Genomic DNA, 18,469 nt, shown 5'->3' with positions numbered 1-18,469 from the left:
AGGGAAATATTATGTCATTTAGAAAATTGTGTATCTCTTCTCAGTAGGGAGAAGGCAGGTCTTCACTGCTTTTTCTGATTTTGTTCATTTGCTTGATTAGCAATTACTGCTTTTATTTGAGAACATGTCAGTTACAAATACAGCTCAGATGGTATTTGCCTGATGGCTTCTCAATTCTTTTTCTTCTTTGACAGGCCAAAAAATTGAAGAAGAGAGTAGAACAGCAGTCTTAATGGACATCTTTATGCCCTTATGTCAAGGAAATAAGATAAATAGCAGTTGAAAACTCCAGAACAACTAGGCTGCCTTGGAAGTGGATGGTCTTTGGTGTTCTGTCCTGTGGCCAGTCTTGTAATACGTTCAGATACTTGATTCAGCATGTTACACTCTCGTCTCACTGGACAGCTAATTGGTGTGGAGGGCATCTTTGTTGCTACTTACTTTTTTTTTTTCTAGATGTAAAAGACTGTAATTCACAAGTTTCTTATCAGTTCTGCAACCAAAATTATATGCTTCCGTAAAAAAAACCACAGTCCTGAGATTTATTCTTGCTATAGTCATGTTTCCCAATGTATGCAAAGTTCTCTGTATGTCCTTTTTTTCTAGGCAAATGACCTGACACTTGGCTATGTTAGTGCACATTTTATTTTACCAAGTTTGTCAGATGATCCAGATTACTCTGTGACATGTTCTAATTGTTTATCACCACATTATTTTGTGTCCCGTGCACAAAATTTATTAGTAATTTTATAGTTTTGTTTATGTTGTTGTTAATATTGGGTACTATGGGACTGAGAATTGGTATGTGAAGTGTTTGGCTAAGAATGGTTTGGCTAGGAATGTTGTCCCTGTTTGTTAAAATCATGTTAATCTGGTGTAGATCAGTGGAGATTTTTTTAATCTGTTTTGTTTGCTGTAAGTTTAGTCAGACAAGCATGTAAAAATGTGGTATGGAAATTCAGGTAGTCTCTGACATCTTTCACAGTTATGGTAAAGGAAAGTATTATATTGATTTAATTTATTAAATTGTAGGAAGTTGCATTAGTGGCTCTGAGTTTCACTAAACGGGTTTATGCCCAGAGATGGTAGCTTGATTTCTACTCTCCATTAGTCCTACTCCTCCCCACTTCCTTTCTGTGCTATTTTGGACTATATCCTGTTTTTCAAGTTCTAGTAGAAGTTATGTCTGTACATTTCTCTGGATTCTTGGTCATATTGTATTCAGTGCACCTTGAAAATATTTAGTATAAGTTTTTTATTTTTAAATATATAACATTATAAATATTGGAAACAAGAGTTTTTTGTTATGACATTGATGCATCTTTTGCGTTTAGATTCAGAGCAGAAATACAGAGCAGAAATACTACTTAGTATCAGGGTGTAAGAGTCGGAGATGTGTATATAAATACAAATTAATCATTTGTATGGTGGTTGATAGGATGTTTTAAATGTATTAATTATGAATGATAGTAATAGGTGTGTCCTAGGAAACATATATTAGTTAAAAAATAAGGATAATCAATTAGAATAAATTGCATTAAATGAATTGCATAAAAAAAATTGGATACATCATTCTCTTATGTTAGTATATTGCAATATGTTTATCAAAAACTAAATTTTATCCTCAAGTGCAGGCAAAATGCGGTTTCATTTTCTACATTAGTTGCCCCTTGTAGCAAAGAGGCAGAGCAGTTAAGTTGAATATGAAGTAACATTGAAAGTTAATTATCCCTTTTTTAAATGAAGATTTTATTTTTTTTAATAAGTCTAATAGTGTAACATCTTGCAACTGTTAGCATTTGGATAGTACTTTAAGGAACAAACAGGGTTCTTGAAGTTTTCTGGAGTGAACTTTGTTACGTAGCTTGGAGAGGTGCAACTATTGCATCCATTTTAGAACTGGATGAACAGCTTCAAGTATTTGATATGGCCAATGACCAAACTACAGATTTCCTAACCAGAAATAGGGAACGAAGAGCATTTAATCAGTCTTTGGTGCAAACTTCAGACATACTGTTTTCTTAAAGTAGTGATAAGGAGCCATGATATAATAATAGTTATTCCATAGATGGTAGACTATCAACTGCGAAGGTGTGTATTCCTTTTAGTCTAGAATCTGATTTAAATGTAAACATTAGACTATGATTTGTTCTCCCTCATAGTGTTCTACTGCTGCCTGTAAAGGACTGAGGTTGCAGTTGGACCCACAGTATCAACTCCATCCTGATTGGCTCCATGCTAATTTGGGTTGCAGAAGGACAGCTGCCTGTATAAATGAACTGTAGCATAACTGGAAAAAAGTATAGCATTTTGTTGCTTAGCAGCATGAGATTGAATCTGACTCTGTCTGAAACAAATGAACATATTGAAGTTCTAAGTTCTGGGTTTTTTAATTTTGTTTTTGAGGTTTTCCTGTTGTAGCTTGTTCTGTTAATACGAAGTGAAAGGAAGTCTTTCTCACTTGTTTGCATGTTCCTTTTGAGTTCAAGAAAAGGGCTGCGTAGTAACTGAAAGTCATAGTTCAAAACATTTAAGTATTTTTAAGATAGATGTTAGTATTTTCCAGATAGAAGTTACTAAGTTTGCTTTCCTTATGTTATGGTGAACACATATATTAGTGCTTTTTTAATAATTCACTTGGCTTCATGCTGATCTTGGGAAGTCTAGTTTATTTTACTGTTGTGAGCGATATCCTCATCTCCCAGCATAAAATCCCACATTATGTAGCTACTTACCAGTGCCTTGAACGTAGTATTTTCGTCACTTGGAAATGTTGAAAACAAGAATTTAAATAATAGAATTGCATGGTCTGTAAATTTTATGTCCCTCTTCCTTCTGTCATTGAGATATATTGAATATTGTTGAGAATACAGTTTTGTGCCAGTTGAACCAGTGTAGCTCCCACTGAAAGCTCCGGAGTGATCATGCCGGGTGAGAGACCCAGTCTTGCTCTACACTCTGTCCGTGTCAGCGGCCTGGAACAGATGCGTTCAGGAAAGTTTGGCAGCAAGGCCACAGCTCACTTGGGCGGGGGGGCATGGTTAATCATCTTAACATTGGCTGGTTTTGTATGTAAGACATTGACTGCTCGCTTGGTGCTGTGTCTTTGGCATTGTTCTCTATGTCACACCAGCAAAATACTTTTCCTTCAGAACAGAAAGCGAAATGGACTTTTCTGTTTGGTAGCCAAAACTAAGTGTATGATCCTGAGACCTGACCTCTTGTTACATTATCTGGGAAAAAGCATCATGTACCTTAGGTAACCAGTGGTACACTGTCTGTTAAATGCATCAGGAATTGCTGGCAAGTTGAAGTCTTTTAGAGAAAGACAGTTTTTGCTGCTGTCCAGTTCCACTTTGTGGCCTAACCTTCATTGATAATTGCCTTGAAGTAAGACAGCTGAGTGGTGTAAAAGATTTCCTTTTTTTCTATTTTTTCTATTTTTTCTTTTTTTTTTTTTTTTCTTTTTTTCTTTTAATGAAGTCTATTGGAAAGTTATTCCACGTGGAAGCAAGAAGTTATTGCATTTTGAAAATGTCTGTTTTGTTGCCTTGACATGCAGGGCCAAATACCATGTTCTCAGCCTTAACCTGAATACAGTTTGCTTTGGTTAGAATTTCCTGACCTCCAAGCTTGGCATGTCAATAAGAATTTTATATCAAAACTGAGAAACTTTTGGTGGAAGGGGGATCAGCTTTTAACCAGAGAAGCCTGAGGAGAGACTTTGCATAAGCTTAGGATACCTGAAACAGTTAAGTGTAGTCAGATTCTGCTCTTTACAGTATTTCTCAAGTCAGGTTACATGAGAAACCAGTACTATTGTCTAGTTTTCTGTTTGGAATTTTTTTTTTTTCAGAAGATGAAATAATCTGTGTGGCTTTGCTCTAACAGAGCTATATTTTTAAAAAAATGCTCTTTGTATCATTAAGCCTCCTATGTCTAGTTGCTTTTTTTTGTTGTTGTGGTGATCATGATTTCTTTTTTTAATAGTGGTGGGATAAATACTGAATTCTCTATCCCTATTCTTGAATTATGTCCCATATGTCAGTGTTTTAGTTCTTTTAACACAGGATTTAAATATGGCATTTTCATTTCTTAGCGGTGGTTGAACTTTGTTTCCCCTAAATTTCATCCATATTAAGGCTTCATTCTTTGAATGTCCTCAGAAATTTAAATTTCCAACCAGACCTTTGCATGACATATTCTCTAATGCTCTGAAATGTGGGCAGAAGACAATAGGATCAGACTGTCACACCTCTAAGTCAGTATCTCTAATACAGATAATATTTGTCACTCAGGAAGGAGGAAACATCATTGATTAAAACTAATATTTGTGGCAGCATTCCTCTACAGTCTCTTCAGCACAGAATGCTGTGTAGCTGGCATTTGAAGATCTGAATGCATTTAGATGACTCCTTTGAGGTCATATTTATGGGGTTGAGAGTTGTGGTCCCTCTGCTTTGCTCTTGACCTGACAATAAGCAGCAATACTTTCTTTTGGAATTCCACTTTCTATGCTTTTACTGCTTGCTTAGTGAATGGTAGCTGCAGAAGCATCTTGTATGAAGTGAAGTTGAATACCATTAAGTAGATGTAGCTTAGCTATGCTTAGTCTCAACACTAAGCTTTGAAGTTAAAATCCTGAAAGAGCTGAAGTATGTTTCAGGTCATTCCTCTTTTAATTTTTCATGTGGTATTGAGAACAAATAGAATGGTACATTTGCATGGATGTTCCCAATGCTCCAGAAACCTATGCTGCCAAGTGTCTTAATTTCAGATGTATGTGGAAAGATAAAAAAAAAGATTACTTGAAGTAACGTATTTTTCCATGAGAATAGTTTTAGTTCATAACAATTATAGTTACTGACAGTCTGTCTTTTACTGTGTCACTTAGAAATTTACTGCTTTGAAAGAATGTGTTGGAATCTAATGCATGAACACTGACTACTAGGAGAGGGAATCTAAATTAATTGTCTTTGTAATATAAACTATTTGAAATAACCTTTTCTGTGCTGCATATCAGGTATTTTTTAAGCATTGAAAGTTAGACACTTCTTGCTCTACTGAATAGTAGCCTAGTGACAAGTCTTTCATTAATCATTGAATGCATTTCAATTTTAGTGCACGTCAATGTTAATGAGAAAATTGCTGGGACCACCAGTTTTCTATTCTGATTATATAAATAATTTCTTCCTTCCTGAAAGATACAAGGAACGGAGAAAGAAAGATAAATGTGTGGGGGTGTGTATAGATAGTAACTACTGAATTAGGTCAGTGTTACAGTTTTGGGGGAGATGTTTCCAGATGGGAAGGTGTTTTGATTGAAATAAAGGAACAGGGTAGAAGGTTAGACTTCCAAGTCTAGAATTTTTAGACTAAAATCACATCATAACCCTTGTGATGAGTCGGTATTTATGAGGATTTTAAGACGACAGTTCCCAGAATCCTATATGAAACAAATCTGTGGTGCCTTTCATCCTAAAATTTATATTGCTGCAGTTAAGCTTTTTTTGCAGTATGACACTTATGGTGAAAAAGCATATGATCTGTGAGATCCCGTTCATGCAGGAACGTCATTCTATAAATAATGCTGGACAAAATTATTTTTTCTTCGCATAGCTGTATGATTTTTTAGAAAGCTCTGTTTTTACATGTTGAGTAGACTGGTATCCTGGCATACATTGTTACCACACTGCAGAATAGATTTTGTGGCACGTATCCTCATTTGTGTATAACCAGAAGACTTGAAATAAAGGAAAAATAGGTCTGTGTCCCTATATAGGTCCTAGGTTATGTACATGTATAATGAATTGTATGTCGAGGTCTGCTACTGTCATCTGTATTTGCCCCCCCCCCCCCTTTTTTTTTTCCTGAGACTCTATAGTATAAATAGCTAATTTAGGAGAAAGGCTGTATGTATTGAGATATTTCCATTACTTTTGAGGAGGTGACTTTGAGAAACTCAGATGAAAACTATTCTAGAAGTCAACTGTATTAGAAAATTATGATCCTGGGTCATTATGTGCTAAAATGCCATCATTTGTATTTGTTGTTTCATGTTATACTGTAACAGAGTAATATGTACATGCAAATACATTTGCTTCTGATGTAGCTTTTGTCCAGGAACCTATGCCTGATTTTTTTTTTTCCTGGCTTTTGGAAAGGTGCTTGATTTCTTTTCTTCCTCAAGCAAAATTAACCTCTTCTGCCACACAGGTGGGAGGTTGCGGGCTGTGGAAGCTGAGGTGTGAGGCTCAGATGTGCAGCTGCACTGAACGCTGGAGCCTGGAAGCAGAGGCCTGTTGCAGAGGGCAGCACCTGCCTGGCCGCCTCTGGGCTGTCTGCTGGTGCTCTGGTGGGATGCTGCTTGCAGCAGCTGGTGGCTTCACAGTAGGGAGCATGCTGAGGCAAAAAGTCCTACAGTTGTCTTTTGCTAGTGTTACTAAAATGGCAAGAAGTTGGGGGAAGCAAAAGCTGACTTTCACTTATAATTTAGTGGTGGATCAGGGTGCCATAAGGAGATGGGCATTCACTCAGTTGGCAATCAAAAGCCAATGTCAGTGGGACTCAGTCTGCATAGTCTCTGTAGTGGTTTAAACCAGGACAGCCTTGTAGATCACTTGATAAACAAAGGAGTATTTAGTTTGTCATTTAAAGGATGCTTCTCTCCATCTTGACACTGTATCAAAACATCCATTCAAAGCTTTGGGTAACGGTGGTAATTTTTTTTAGCATGGCTTACTGTACTGAATCAAAAAAATCAAATATTGTAGAAATGAGAGGTATGTAAAAATTAATATAGTCTCTATTAGAATTCAGCTGAATACAGGCAGTTTGAATTTTTCCTGTTGGGCTGTCTCTTTACTCAAAACCAAGGTGTCACGGCATCAGTTTACATTTGTTTATTAAAAAATCACATTAAATAGGTGTAAAGGCTGTTTTTTTGAGTGGAGCCAAACTGTGTTGGTGAGTTTTAACTGTAAAAAACTGAAATTGAGTAGTCTCAATTAAAGAAGTGATGGGTATTTGAAATTTCATGGGTAATCAGTTCCAGAGATACTAGAATAGCAGTGTGTTGTTCTCTGTGGGCATGCAGTTTGATGTTTTGTTTAAAACATAAATCAGTGGCTGAAAACTGGACTGGTAAATTATTCCCTTCTAATAATGTTTAAAATGTATTAAATGGATGATGATTTGTACTTATGTAAATATGTTTGTATACTCTGTAATTAGAAGGAAAATACCTGAATGAGGATATCATTGCAGTTTAGAATATGCAGATGCTACACGCAGCAGTTGGGCTATTTATTAGGGGTGGAGTGGTTTTAGTTAGCTGCAGCATAACTTGAAGTTGACAATATCACATGAATGGAGAGAAGTGATGAACTCGCTTTAGAATTTGGCCTTGTCTTGTGCACATGGCCAAGCCAAGTGAATTTCTCTGGAGGCTGTCAAATACACTTTTCTGTGAATGTAATTTAAGTAACATATATAGAGTATTGTGATTAGAGTGTTAAGCAAACAGTCACTAAATAAGAGGAAGAAAAAGATGGATTAGTCCTTTATGTAGATTTCTTGTATTTACTAATGTCTACAAAATTCTGTATATTTTTGTAACACAGGTTTTTACTCTGTGAATTTACAAGATTTTGAGCAAGTTGATTATTTCAGTAGTATTCTTGTATCTCCTGGTTAAATTATGTCGCTTGCCTTGAGCAGAAAGGAATTTACAAGAAGTCTTTGACCAGATCCTTCAGCTAAGCATAGAGGCAAACTCTGAGGGTAAATCCACGGTAATGTAAGTCAGTCTAACAGGAGAGCTGCAGTTTTGTCGTGGCTCCCTGGCTGGCATTAGGATGAGTCCTCTCTCTGGCGGTCCAGTACACTAGTTAAGGTAATTAAAGAAACTGAAAATTAATTACAGTCTTTGAAAGTTTGTGGGGTTTTGTTGTTGTTTACTTTAGTACTCTGAATTGGTTCACTTCATGATAGTTCAGCCAAAAGCATTAGAATAAGAAAAATGTGAGACTGAAGCAGCTTGTGCTTCATGTAAGTTAATGTGGAACCACAGCTGCTAGTGGTCACTTGTTTATACAGTTCAAGCAAACCTAGAGCAGCAGTGTAGCTGAAAGGAGCTGTTCCACCAATGTCCTGCTGCTTTACTACCTCATTCCTGTTCTGGTGGTGATTGAGGAAGGTTTGTTGTGAGAAGAGTTGATTTGGGGCTGTTGAAAAGTATAATAGGAGTTGGCAGAAGTTTGATTTCATTGGTTTATGCAAGTACCTAGAAGGCTTAATCGGGTAGTGCAGAGGAAGTGACTGCATTGAACTGCAGTAGACTACAGTGTGTGAGTGTGTGTATGTATATATATATATATGTGGCAGGAAACTTAGTTTTGTTAAGATTTTCTACATAGTGATCTTTCTAAACATCGACAGAAAATAAATACTCAAAGGGGAGGGCATTTTAATAGGTGCATTGATTACAGTTATTTTTCTAAATAGCATTTAAAAAATAATTTTCATCCTAGAGAAAATTTGAGTTGGTAATGCCTTTGTTCTGTACTTAGCAGGCTTAACTAAGCCCTATGAATGTGAATTCTGAAGGGTGGGGATGAGTTACAATTGACTGTATTCAAATAATATTGTTTTATTCAGAAGTGAACATTATTTTAGTGACAGTATTCAAGAACTCCAAACTTGTTGGTGCTGTTAATATTGGAGACTGGGCAGGGGAGGAATAGCATATTCAGGCTTGCAAATTTGAACAATTTAGGAAAGGATTTTAAAGTGTTTTGGAGAAAGATAACAGCATTGAAAATTAATTTGAGATTGCATATTTGTAACTGGTTTATTATGACTAGTGTTACAGCAGAATTTTCAGTCTAACTTGTTAACTCAAAGATTTTGCTGATTGAATCAGGAACTTAGCACTGACAAATGAATTTTGCTGAGAGTTCATATAATTCTTTCTACCACCCTACTTGGCTTTTGAGCTTTCTGAGTACTATTGTTGGTTTATGTAGTGCTTGGAAGTCTGAGCTGCTTTGAAAATTGACGTTTCGTCTTCAGTGTTTACACAGTGGTATAGAGTGGAATTGCTGGTATAATTTAATGCAACTTTTTATTTCTGTATTTAAACGATGCACAGTGAAGCTGAAATGCATAGTGATTATTGAAGTGTTGGTATATCATGATTGTAAAATCAACAGATAAATCTGATGTCACAATTTTCTTCATATAATCCACTAAAATACTTGGTGGGGATGTGATGGGCTTTGTAGTGGGCCTGAAAGGCCCCTGGACCCAGCCTTTCACAGGCATGTGCTGAAGGAAGGGAACACAGCTCAAATGCCCTGGGTAAATACTGATGTGCTAATAGAAGAAGATTGACTGCAGGGTCTCTAATAGTCTTAGCCGAGGTAAACATCTCCAGCTCCCTCTCAGACATCTGCAGTTGGACAGTGTCAGGAGGAGAGTATGGGAAAAGATGACGAATTTTGCTGTTTATGTTCTTAACCAGGTCATCTCTACATAGACCTCGATCAGCACCCTTGAATTCAAATTGAAAACTTACTGTAGCAATTCAAGTACAATAGAGTCTGCTGCATTTTGGATGTGTGTTAGTTTCTCAGTGGTTATAGAGGTAATTATCAGTTTAAGTTTTCCTTAGAACATTAAAATCATCCTGAATATATGGAATGTTACCTCCTGCTGATGTCTTATCATATTATATTTTCCAGGTACAGATTCCTTCTGTATGTATGCATCAATATACCATATTGTCTTTTTTTTTTTTTCCAGGTTATGCAATGGTCTCTGCAAGATGGCGTGTTCTTGAGTTGGAGCTTTTTAAAGCAAGCATATGCTGGTACTTCAACTTTACTAAGTGGACTATAATTTCTTCTCTCACAACAACTACCTAAGCAGACAAAATTGCAAAGATCTGCCCTGTGTCGAGTATGACAGCCACGACTCGTGGCTCTCCGGTAGGAGGGAATGATAGCCAGGGCCAGGCTCCTGATGGACAGTCCCAGCCTCCCCTCCAGCAGAATCAGGTATGATGTTAACAATCAATTTGTCTAAAAATAAAGCATTTAGTTCTTTAGAAAAAAAATGTTTCTGAATTATTTGAGTTTGTGTATTCCTAGAGATATCTAGTTAAGTTAGGTATTTTTGTGTGTGCGTCTGGAAGTACAAAAAGATTTTGAGGGATGAAGGCAGTGCTGTTGGCAAACTAGATACTGTTAGGGAGCACTGCATTGCAAAGATATTCCTTTTTCAGGCAGTGGCATAGTTCTTTCAAGCATATTTATTTTGGATAAGAAGCCCTCATAGAATAGTATCAGAAGCTTCCTCAGAACCGTATTGTAGAGTTACCTCCCAATGATTGGTAAAACTATTCTCTGGATCCAGTTTGGTGCTGAGTTCTGTAAAAGCACTTATTAGATAAACGCTTACAAGTGGGTACCAGCTCTTTAAGATCAGCTTCATTGAGGTCTCTGTTCATTGTACTAGAATTTCTGAACAACTTAGTGTGTTTCTGTTGAAGAGGTTATCCTGCTTTCAAAAGACAAGCAAAAACTTCCAAATACTATATCATAATGTGATGATTCTTTTTTGTTGGGGAAAAAATACCAGAAAAGATGCATTTAAACAGTGCAGGCAAACGATATGTAAAAGAAAAGCCACATTTTGTAATTTAACTATGAAGATTATAATTAATACCGTGAGGTTTAATTGTTGTTACTTCCTGAGACTGAATTCTTTTTTGGAACCTCTGTGGTGAGCTGACCTTGGCTGCCAGGTAAGGTCCCACTCTGTTGCTCACCTCCTCCACCTCAGTGGGATGGGGGAGAGAATCGCAAGGGACAAGTGAGAAAATGTATGGGTTGGGATAAAGGCAGTTTAATAAGTGAAGGTAAGGTGGAGAAACAAGTGATGCAAATGCCATCACAACTAGCTAATGGATGCCCAGGTAGTCCCCAGGCAACAGCTACTTTGGAAAAAAACTTCTGCCCCTGAGTGTGACGCTGTATGATATGGATTATCTCTTGGGTCAGTTCGGATCAGCTGTTGGGGCTGTGTTGCCTCCCAGCCTCTTGTCCACCCTCAGCCTACTTACTGTTGGGGGACGCAATAAGAAACAAGAGGCCTTGAATTTGTGCAAACACTACTCAGCAACAGCCAAAACACTGACGTGTTATCAGTACTGTTTTGGTCACAAATCTGAAACCCAGCACCATACAGGGTGCTGTGAGGAAAATTATAACTTCATGCCAACCAGACACAGTACAATGTATGAAAAATGTTCTGGAGGGTTTGATCCTCCCATGTTGTCCTAAATTTCGCTGTCATGATTTGAATCTTTACTGTCAATTCATACTATTTCTATATAAGAATAAGTGTGCGTCTACAAAATGCATTGTATTTTGCATGGCCCATCAAAATGGGCTTAACTGTTCATGTTCTTGGAGGTTGGTTAGTAGCCAGCTTTAGTAGCATGTTACTTTTTTTAGCAAACTTTTTTAGAAAATGATTTCTTCTGTGCTTTTGCTGAAGTTTGTCCTTCTACATAAAATAGTCATATTTTCTGCAGAAGGCTGATTAAAAACTAGAGCATCCATATAGTCTTTATTTTCACCTTCTGGGTAGGTGGTCTGCTTAGAAGTCCGTTACAAAACAGCCCCCTTTCCTCGCTGGAAAAGTAACTTGATTTTTAAACTGTCAGGATAGGAAGCATATAGCACATTTCATTCTCTGTGTTTTTTTGTTCAGAGACACGAAATCAAATTATTTTCTTATATTTTATGATGACAGGTACTTACTTCAGGTGATTCCTTGAAACACAGTGTGAAGGAAAAATGCCCAAGTAAGTGGCAAGTAAGTGCAGACAGTATTTAAAGTATTTTCCATACCAATTTTAGACTTCTTCACCTGATTCTTCCAATGAGAACTCCCCAGCTACCCCGCCTGATGAGCAGGGCCAAGGAGATGCTCCACCCCAGCTTGAAGATGAGGAGCCTGCATTTCCACACACAGACCTGGCAAAGTTGGATGACATGATCAACAGGTATTTTCACACATTTTTCAGAGGGTGTAGATTATTTGGGCAAATATCTTGAGAGTGAAATCAGGATTCTTCCATCTTTGATTCACTGGATTTCTTGAAATACTTTTTTTTTTTTTTTTTTTTTAATTGTGTTAGAGTTGTGAAAAGAGGCTCAAATCAGAGTTGTTTGGTGTTTTTGTTTTTTTTTTTTTTTTTTTTTTTTAATGGAGTGCTCATCAGGGCCTATAGAAATGTATATCCTTGTCCTATATTAAACATTACAAAAAGGAAAGGATTCTTCATTTCTAAGAACCACAATTGAAATACAGTGGGGTTTGTTCTGTTTTTGAATATAGGCCTCGATGGGTTGTTCCTGTGTTGCCAAAAGGGGAATTAGAGGTTCTTCTTGAAGCTGCTATTGACCTGAGTAAAAAAGGTAAGCTGAAAACACAATTAATGATTATTGGGCCAGTGTGTAAAGTCTTTTCTTGTTCTTTTGAATGCCTGGTGGAGGCTTAACAATTCTTAATTATTTCTGTTAAAATACTGGTCCTGAAGATTGTGTCAGAGTGGTTTGCAAAACCTTCATAGGTCAGGAATTTTAGAAAGTTATCAATGTAGTTTGAAATTAGGTGCCTTAGCATGAGTAGTGAAGTTGAATAAGCGCACAGCAATAAAAATCTTGTCAGTCCTGTCCTGCCTGCTTTCTGTGTTTGATATCAGACCTGGTGGGTTTGATTGTTGTAACAGATACTAAAATTTAATTCTAGTTTTTTAAAAATAAGTTACTAATCTAGATTTCCATATATCCTGCCATAAATTTTTGTTAAAATTTGGCATGTACATACCTTTGAGAATATTAGAAAAAAGCTAAAATTTTACACAGCATGACTTAATAATTCTACCATATTACTTCTGTGTCTGACTTGCTTGGAATTAGAACGGTTCTGTATCAGGAATGTGTATGTGCTTGCTAAATTATACTAGTCAGATTGACAAGTTTGTTATGTGTTCTGGAAAGTTCCTTATCCTAGAAAGGTGCTAGGTCTCCTGTTCTGTTCAGTGTTTGTTGCCCTAGTACTTGAGTAATACCAGAAGTCAGATAAAAATATTTTTCAGGGTTATCTTCACTTACCAGCTAGTTGTGTTTTAAATATAGTGAAATACAAGGTGCCTGTTCCTTACTTCTATAGAGTGTGATGAAGGTGACTGTTAATAAAGATTATTCTTAGGAAGTTTTAAGAATAAAATGCTGTTTGTGGTCATGATTTACTGGGTTATCTTGATTGTTTTCTGTTTTTTTGGGGGGGTTTTTTGTTTTTGTTTTGTTTTGGTTTTTTTTTGCTTTGGAGCACTCTCTGGAGAAATAAAAGTTATGGTGCACCCTTGTGATGCAAAACAGGATAATGACATGATGTTGCCAATGCTGATTTATCAGCTGTAGTTGCTCTTTGAATTGTCTTCTTTCCGTGTAGCCATGTCTGGCAGGAATCCTAAGGTGAATGTAGAATTTTTCAAGTGATCACATTTGTTCAAGGGCAAAAGAAATGCCAACTTAAGGGAAGAAAATGCAGACATCTCTGTGTCTGGGCTGTTGGAATAGTGCAGTAGAAGGAAATTTTCCGCTTGTGATTTATGAGAGCGGAGATGTATGTACTGCCAGCTGTTAAGTCATCTTTAAAAAGAAAAAAAACAAAAACCAAAACCAACCAACCAAACAAAAACAACAACAACAAACCAAACCAAACAAAAAAAACCCCACAAACAAACCCTACTGAAACCAAACTGCCAAACAGTCAATGAATGCAGTGAAGTAGTAAGAGTACTGTGAGATTTTTGGCTCATCCTAGCACCAATGTACCTCTTCAAAGTGTCAGACTTAGTTGGAAGTTTGCAAACAGTCTTCTATTTTTCCTCTTGAAGTTGTGACAGAGAGTGGAAATCTATTAATATGCTTTTTGCACTTCAGTTGTTATTCTGAAAAAGGCTTCTACGTTACTATCAAATTATTCTTCGTCTTGCCCTCTACGTGAATTCCTGTGTCTATGTAGGGATTATTGGCTGAGTAGAAAATAAGGAAAGCCGTTAGAAGTAGTTTTTTGTTAACTTTGTTATCTTTACAGTTGCATCCAAGTTGTGTGGTTGTTTGTTATTTTTTTCCTTGCTACTTGAAGTTGCATGATGGCCAAGGTGCTGCTTTTTTAAATAACTTCCAGTGCTCCAGGAATATGATAGGGTGCTCACTTGGTGTAACTGACACTATTTTGGTAGCTCAAAGCTTGAGGGACACTGTTTCAGAGCTGTGTGCGTATAGAGAAGTAACATAAGCGATTCTGTTGTGTATATTTCTTAACAGATAAGAAAATGTTTCATTATCTCAGTAAGATCTAAAATTGGACACCTTGCTACCTGTCTGTGGGCCTTTTTCTTAATCTGAAGAGTTCTGTTTCCGAATGGAAGAACTTAAATGAGAAATTGACAAATAACCAGCTTTTAAATTACATAAATTCTATATTGCAGTCTGTTATTCATTTAGATTGTGGAGCAACAAAACCTAAAAGCAGCCCACTATATTTTTTTTTATCAAGCACCATTTTCCAGTGGTTAGGATTCATAAGTATCTTTTATTCCTAACATTGCCAGTGGCAATCAGCATTGACATTCTGGAGTGACTTTATGGTAACTGCTTTGTTTGTGACCGTGTCTATAAAATAAGAGTGATATTTGCATCCTCTTTAAATCTTTTCAAGAACTGACATTGAAAAGGACATAACAGAATTGAAAGTACTCTTAAGAATTAAATGTTGTTATTACCATCTTCAAGTATAAGGAGCAAATTTTACAGAGTATTATGAATCCTGTCTAGACTGTTACTTGCATTGTTGCTGACAGATGCATTTGTTTATGGAAGATTTATCTTTATGTGTAGGCATCAATGTATTATTCTTTATTAAGCAAGCCATAAGACTCTCAAATGATTGTCTGGAGTTACTTGCTAATAGAAGAAAACCTATTAGACAAATAGTTTTTAATAGCAAGACTGATATTTATCTTTACAATAATTCTGAAATACTTACGAAGTGTTTTGAGAAATGAGATTGGCTCCAGAGATAAATGTCATAGTGAGTTGGATGCCATAAATTTAAAAATAAAAAATCAAAACAAAACATGGTTTGTTTGGTGTTTTTTATTGGCTGGAATATTCTCCACTCTTACTTTCAAAATCCTCCCAACAACTCTGCACTGCTTTGCCTTCATTGTGGATTTTATTGCTCCTAAAGTTTAAGTTCAATTTTTAACATGCTACCAAAGCTTTCCAGTGTCACACACAAGCAAGATGCAAGGCAACTTTTAGAATGTGTAGCTTATTTAAACTGAATTGAGATTTCGCTACACAAGTTAAACTTTCAACCCTGATCTGAAATATTTGGTTTTGATTAATTACAGGGGCTTAAAGAGTGGGAGAGAATGGAGAGACAGGCCTTAGAGCTTCAAGAAAAAAAAAAAAGGCATATGTGTACATGAGCACATGTGCATCCGACAGCTAGGCAGCCCGATAAAGAGAGTTGTTTCCAGCATCCTCTCTAAAGACCGTCTCTGTGTGGATGATCCAGGTCCTGCATTTCTGTGGGACCACTCCTGAGTTCCTTGCTGAAGCTTTATCTTGTGTGTTTTCTTGAAATGGTTATTTTTAGCCATCTATCCAAAGCAAGGACAGCAGGCTTGTGCTGTCGTGTTCCAACATTTCTCAGCCAGGTCTTTCGGCTAGAACCAGTTAAGCGAAATGAACTACAGCAGGGCCAATGCAGTATCTTGGTGTAGATACAGTGTCTTGATGATTAAGAGTTATTAAGAGTTATTGAAAATCTACCAGAATCTGAGAGTGCCACGTGTAGCCACTCTGCCTATGGGCAGGTGTGGGTTTCCCCAGAGCTTATTAGCTCCAGATCACTGTCAGTTCTGCAGGGTCTACAGCAGCCCTTGCCAAGCTGCTGAAAGCTTTTTGTGCTGTACCTCCAGAGGCTCCAGCTTGGGTTGGGAGCTTCCAGTTCTGCAGAAGAGGAGCAGGGTAATTTTGCTTGTTGTCATGGTGCTCTGATCCTATGCTGCTGAATACTCTTCAGATACAGAAGACTTTCTTCATATACAGTTGCATCTGGACTGACAAGTTTTGTGGATGCAGAACGTTTCTGCTTTTGAAACGGGGTTAATACACTCTCTGTGGTTTATCTGGCAAATTGACCACTTTTAAGCACAGCTACAGAGATCAAATGTCCCTCTGTTCTTCCTCCAACCCCATAGTTGCAGCTCCTCTATACTTTGTGTCTCACCTTTTCCTTTCATGTTCAATTTTTTCTTACTGCATAATCCATTTCCCTAACTTTTCTCTAAATACTTAGCTCAAGGCTGCATGCACTCCCCTTATCTCTTCTAGTCGTCTTTATCCTTCTCAGCTGTCAGAATCTGGATAACATGCAGAGAAATGGCTGTTTGTGATCTTGGCTAAGAGTGGTACCAAATCTGATTCAAGCCATAGATGCCAGTGTCTAGTATAACTGCCCTTTCTCTTCTCCCTGGCTTTTAATTGTTCTTGCTTCTTCTCCCAGCCTGTTGTCTTCTAGGACTCCTCTACCCTGATTTTGGTGTCTTTGTACACACTTAGCCTTGGTTCCTTCTGTGTCACCTGTTGTGTCAGCAGTATGCAACATTGTGGGAGAAGGCAGAAGGTGATTGTATATCCAGGAGCCATCTAAGTATCTTCTGAGGTTCTACATCTTCCCTCTCTTTCCAAGTTCAGTGAAACACAGAAAGGACAGTGTATTTTGAAACATACTCTGTTTGGGTACTTGTGAACTTGGTTTGAAATGTCTTGCTGACTGAAGCTGGCCAACCATTGCAGGGGGAGATGTTCCAAGAAGTACTTGAAAGCTTGAGACAGATTTAAATGCAGTATTACTAGTGCTCTGAGGAGAATTAAAATCACTTGAGTGCCTGCTTTGAATTTGTATTCAAGAATTAAGTTCATTGTTACATTTGGGTTCAGAAAGGAGCATTCCCACAGGTGAAGCTGATGACATTGGATGTGTTCCCTGTCCTCTGTTTTGTATAGGGTGAAGCTGTAGCCTTTACCTCCTTGAGGAGTTAATTTAACAAAGTCCTTTGTTTACTGCAAATGCCTAAGTTTTAGGCAGTGTCCATCTTTCTTCTTTTGTCATGTCATTGCTGTGGCTTGTGGCCTTTTGTTGCTGGTCTTAGCACTTACGATATAGTGTAGGGATGTCAGCTAATCCAGACTGAAAGCTAGGTAGGAAGATAATGTGGAGTTTTTTATACTTGGCCACTTAATGTATATAATGTGCCTCTGGTAGTGATAAAAAGAGTGAACACTGGAGTAGTTTTCAAGGAGGTGACCGGGGATCTCCAAAGATTCCTGTTTTACTTGAATTGCTTGGGAGTTGCATCCACCATAAGAGTATCGGCTAGCAAGCCCTGTTACCAGGAGTCTGGAAAGCCTTTGTAGTGTGTACCAACAAGCAGGGCAGGTGTTGTCTGACAGCTTTTGAAAGGAAGCTGTGTTGTACAGTTGTTTCTGACCATGAGGAACTTTAATTTGATAACCCAAATCAGTCTTTCCCAAACCAGTGGAAGTTACTGTCCGAACATCTCATTAAGGAGGTTGCAGCGGGAGGCGTGGTGGCAATAATTTTTGTGAATCTGCATGGTGTGGACTTGTTGAATGCTCAAATTCCCTGTTTGAAAATTAAACTTGTTCTGTAAAGAAACTGTGCAGGCAGGTGACAGTTTTCTTTTTATAATGTGTCCAATGCCTTTCATTGTTTCCAATGTGTACATTGACACGTTCAGTGGGGTTTTTTTTGTTGTTGACTTTTAGCCCTATTTAGATTTTTTTTATCCGAAATTTTGAAGGGGAAATACAGATTTCTTGAAATACTGGGTTATAAATAACTCCAGAGTTTTAAAACAGATAAAAGAAAAGTATGCAGCACTATTCTTTAAAATTAAATTTGATGTATGGTGACTGCAAAGGTTTACAGCAGCGTTGGGGTCTAGATGTGTTGGGTCCTGGCAGCAGAGCTACAAGAAACTGTGTAAGTCAGAGTCAGAGACAGAAGGATTCATATTTATTTTTGCAGGTTAATTGCCTGGGAGGTTGAGCAGGTCTCACCCTTTCCTCCTCTTCTCTCACTGAGTTTTACTTGTAGCAACTAAATAAGAGAGAACATAAATGCATGTATACCAGAAGAATGGAAGATAAAGACTGTACTTACTGTTCTTTTTGCTACTATATCTTCAAGTGTTGCATGTGTGGAAAAAAAAAGCCCTTATCATATTAAAAAAAAAAAAATAAAAATTATCTGTAGGAGTGCAATTTTTGAGGTGACTTTACTAGAACAT

General features: G+C 37.3%; 1 protein-coding gene across 2 annotated transcripts in view; it reads left to right on the top strand.

Annotated features, from left to right (window-relative positions):
- USP9X (ubiquitin specific peptidase 9 X-linked) overlaps positions 1 to 18,469 on the top strand; it is a 103,310-nt gene that overhangs the window by 15,554 nt on the left and 69,287 nt on the right. For both annotated transcript variants that reach the window (XM_065070036.1, XM_065070030.1), the window contains exons 2-4: positions 9,805 to 10,058; positions 11,928 to 12,073; positions 12,409 to 12,488. In XM_065070036.1, the coding sequence (XP_064926108.1) occupies positions 9,963 to 10,058; positions 11,928 to 12,073; positions 12,409 to 12,488 (322 nt within the window). In that variant the 5' untranslated portion in view covers positions 9,805 to 9,962. The remainder of the gene's footprint in view (positions 1 to 9,804; positions 10,059 to 11,927; positions 12,074 to 12,408; positions 12,489 to 18,469) is intronic.

This window comes from Columba livia, chromosome 1 (assembly GCF_036013475.1).
Source record: "Columba livia isolate bColLiv1 breed racing homer chromosome 1, bColLiv1.pat.W.v2, whole genome shotgun sequence".
Lineage (NCBI taxonomy): Eukaryota > Metazoa > Chordata > Aves > Columbiformes > Columbidae > Columba > Columba livia.
The sequence above is the reverse complement of the archived record's forward strand: the minus strand, read 5'-3'. Positions and strand labels throughout refer to the sequence as shown.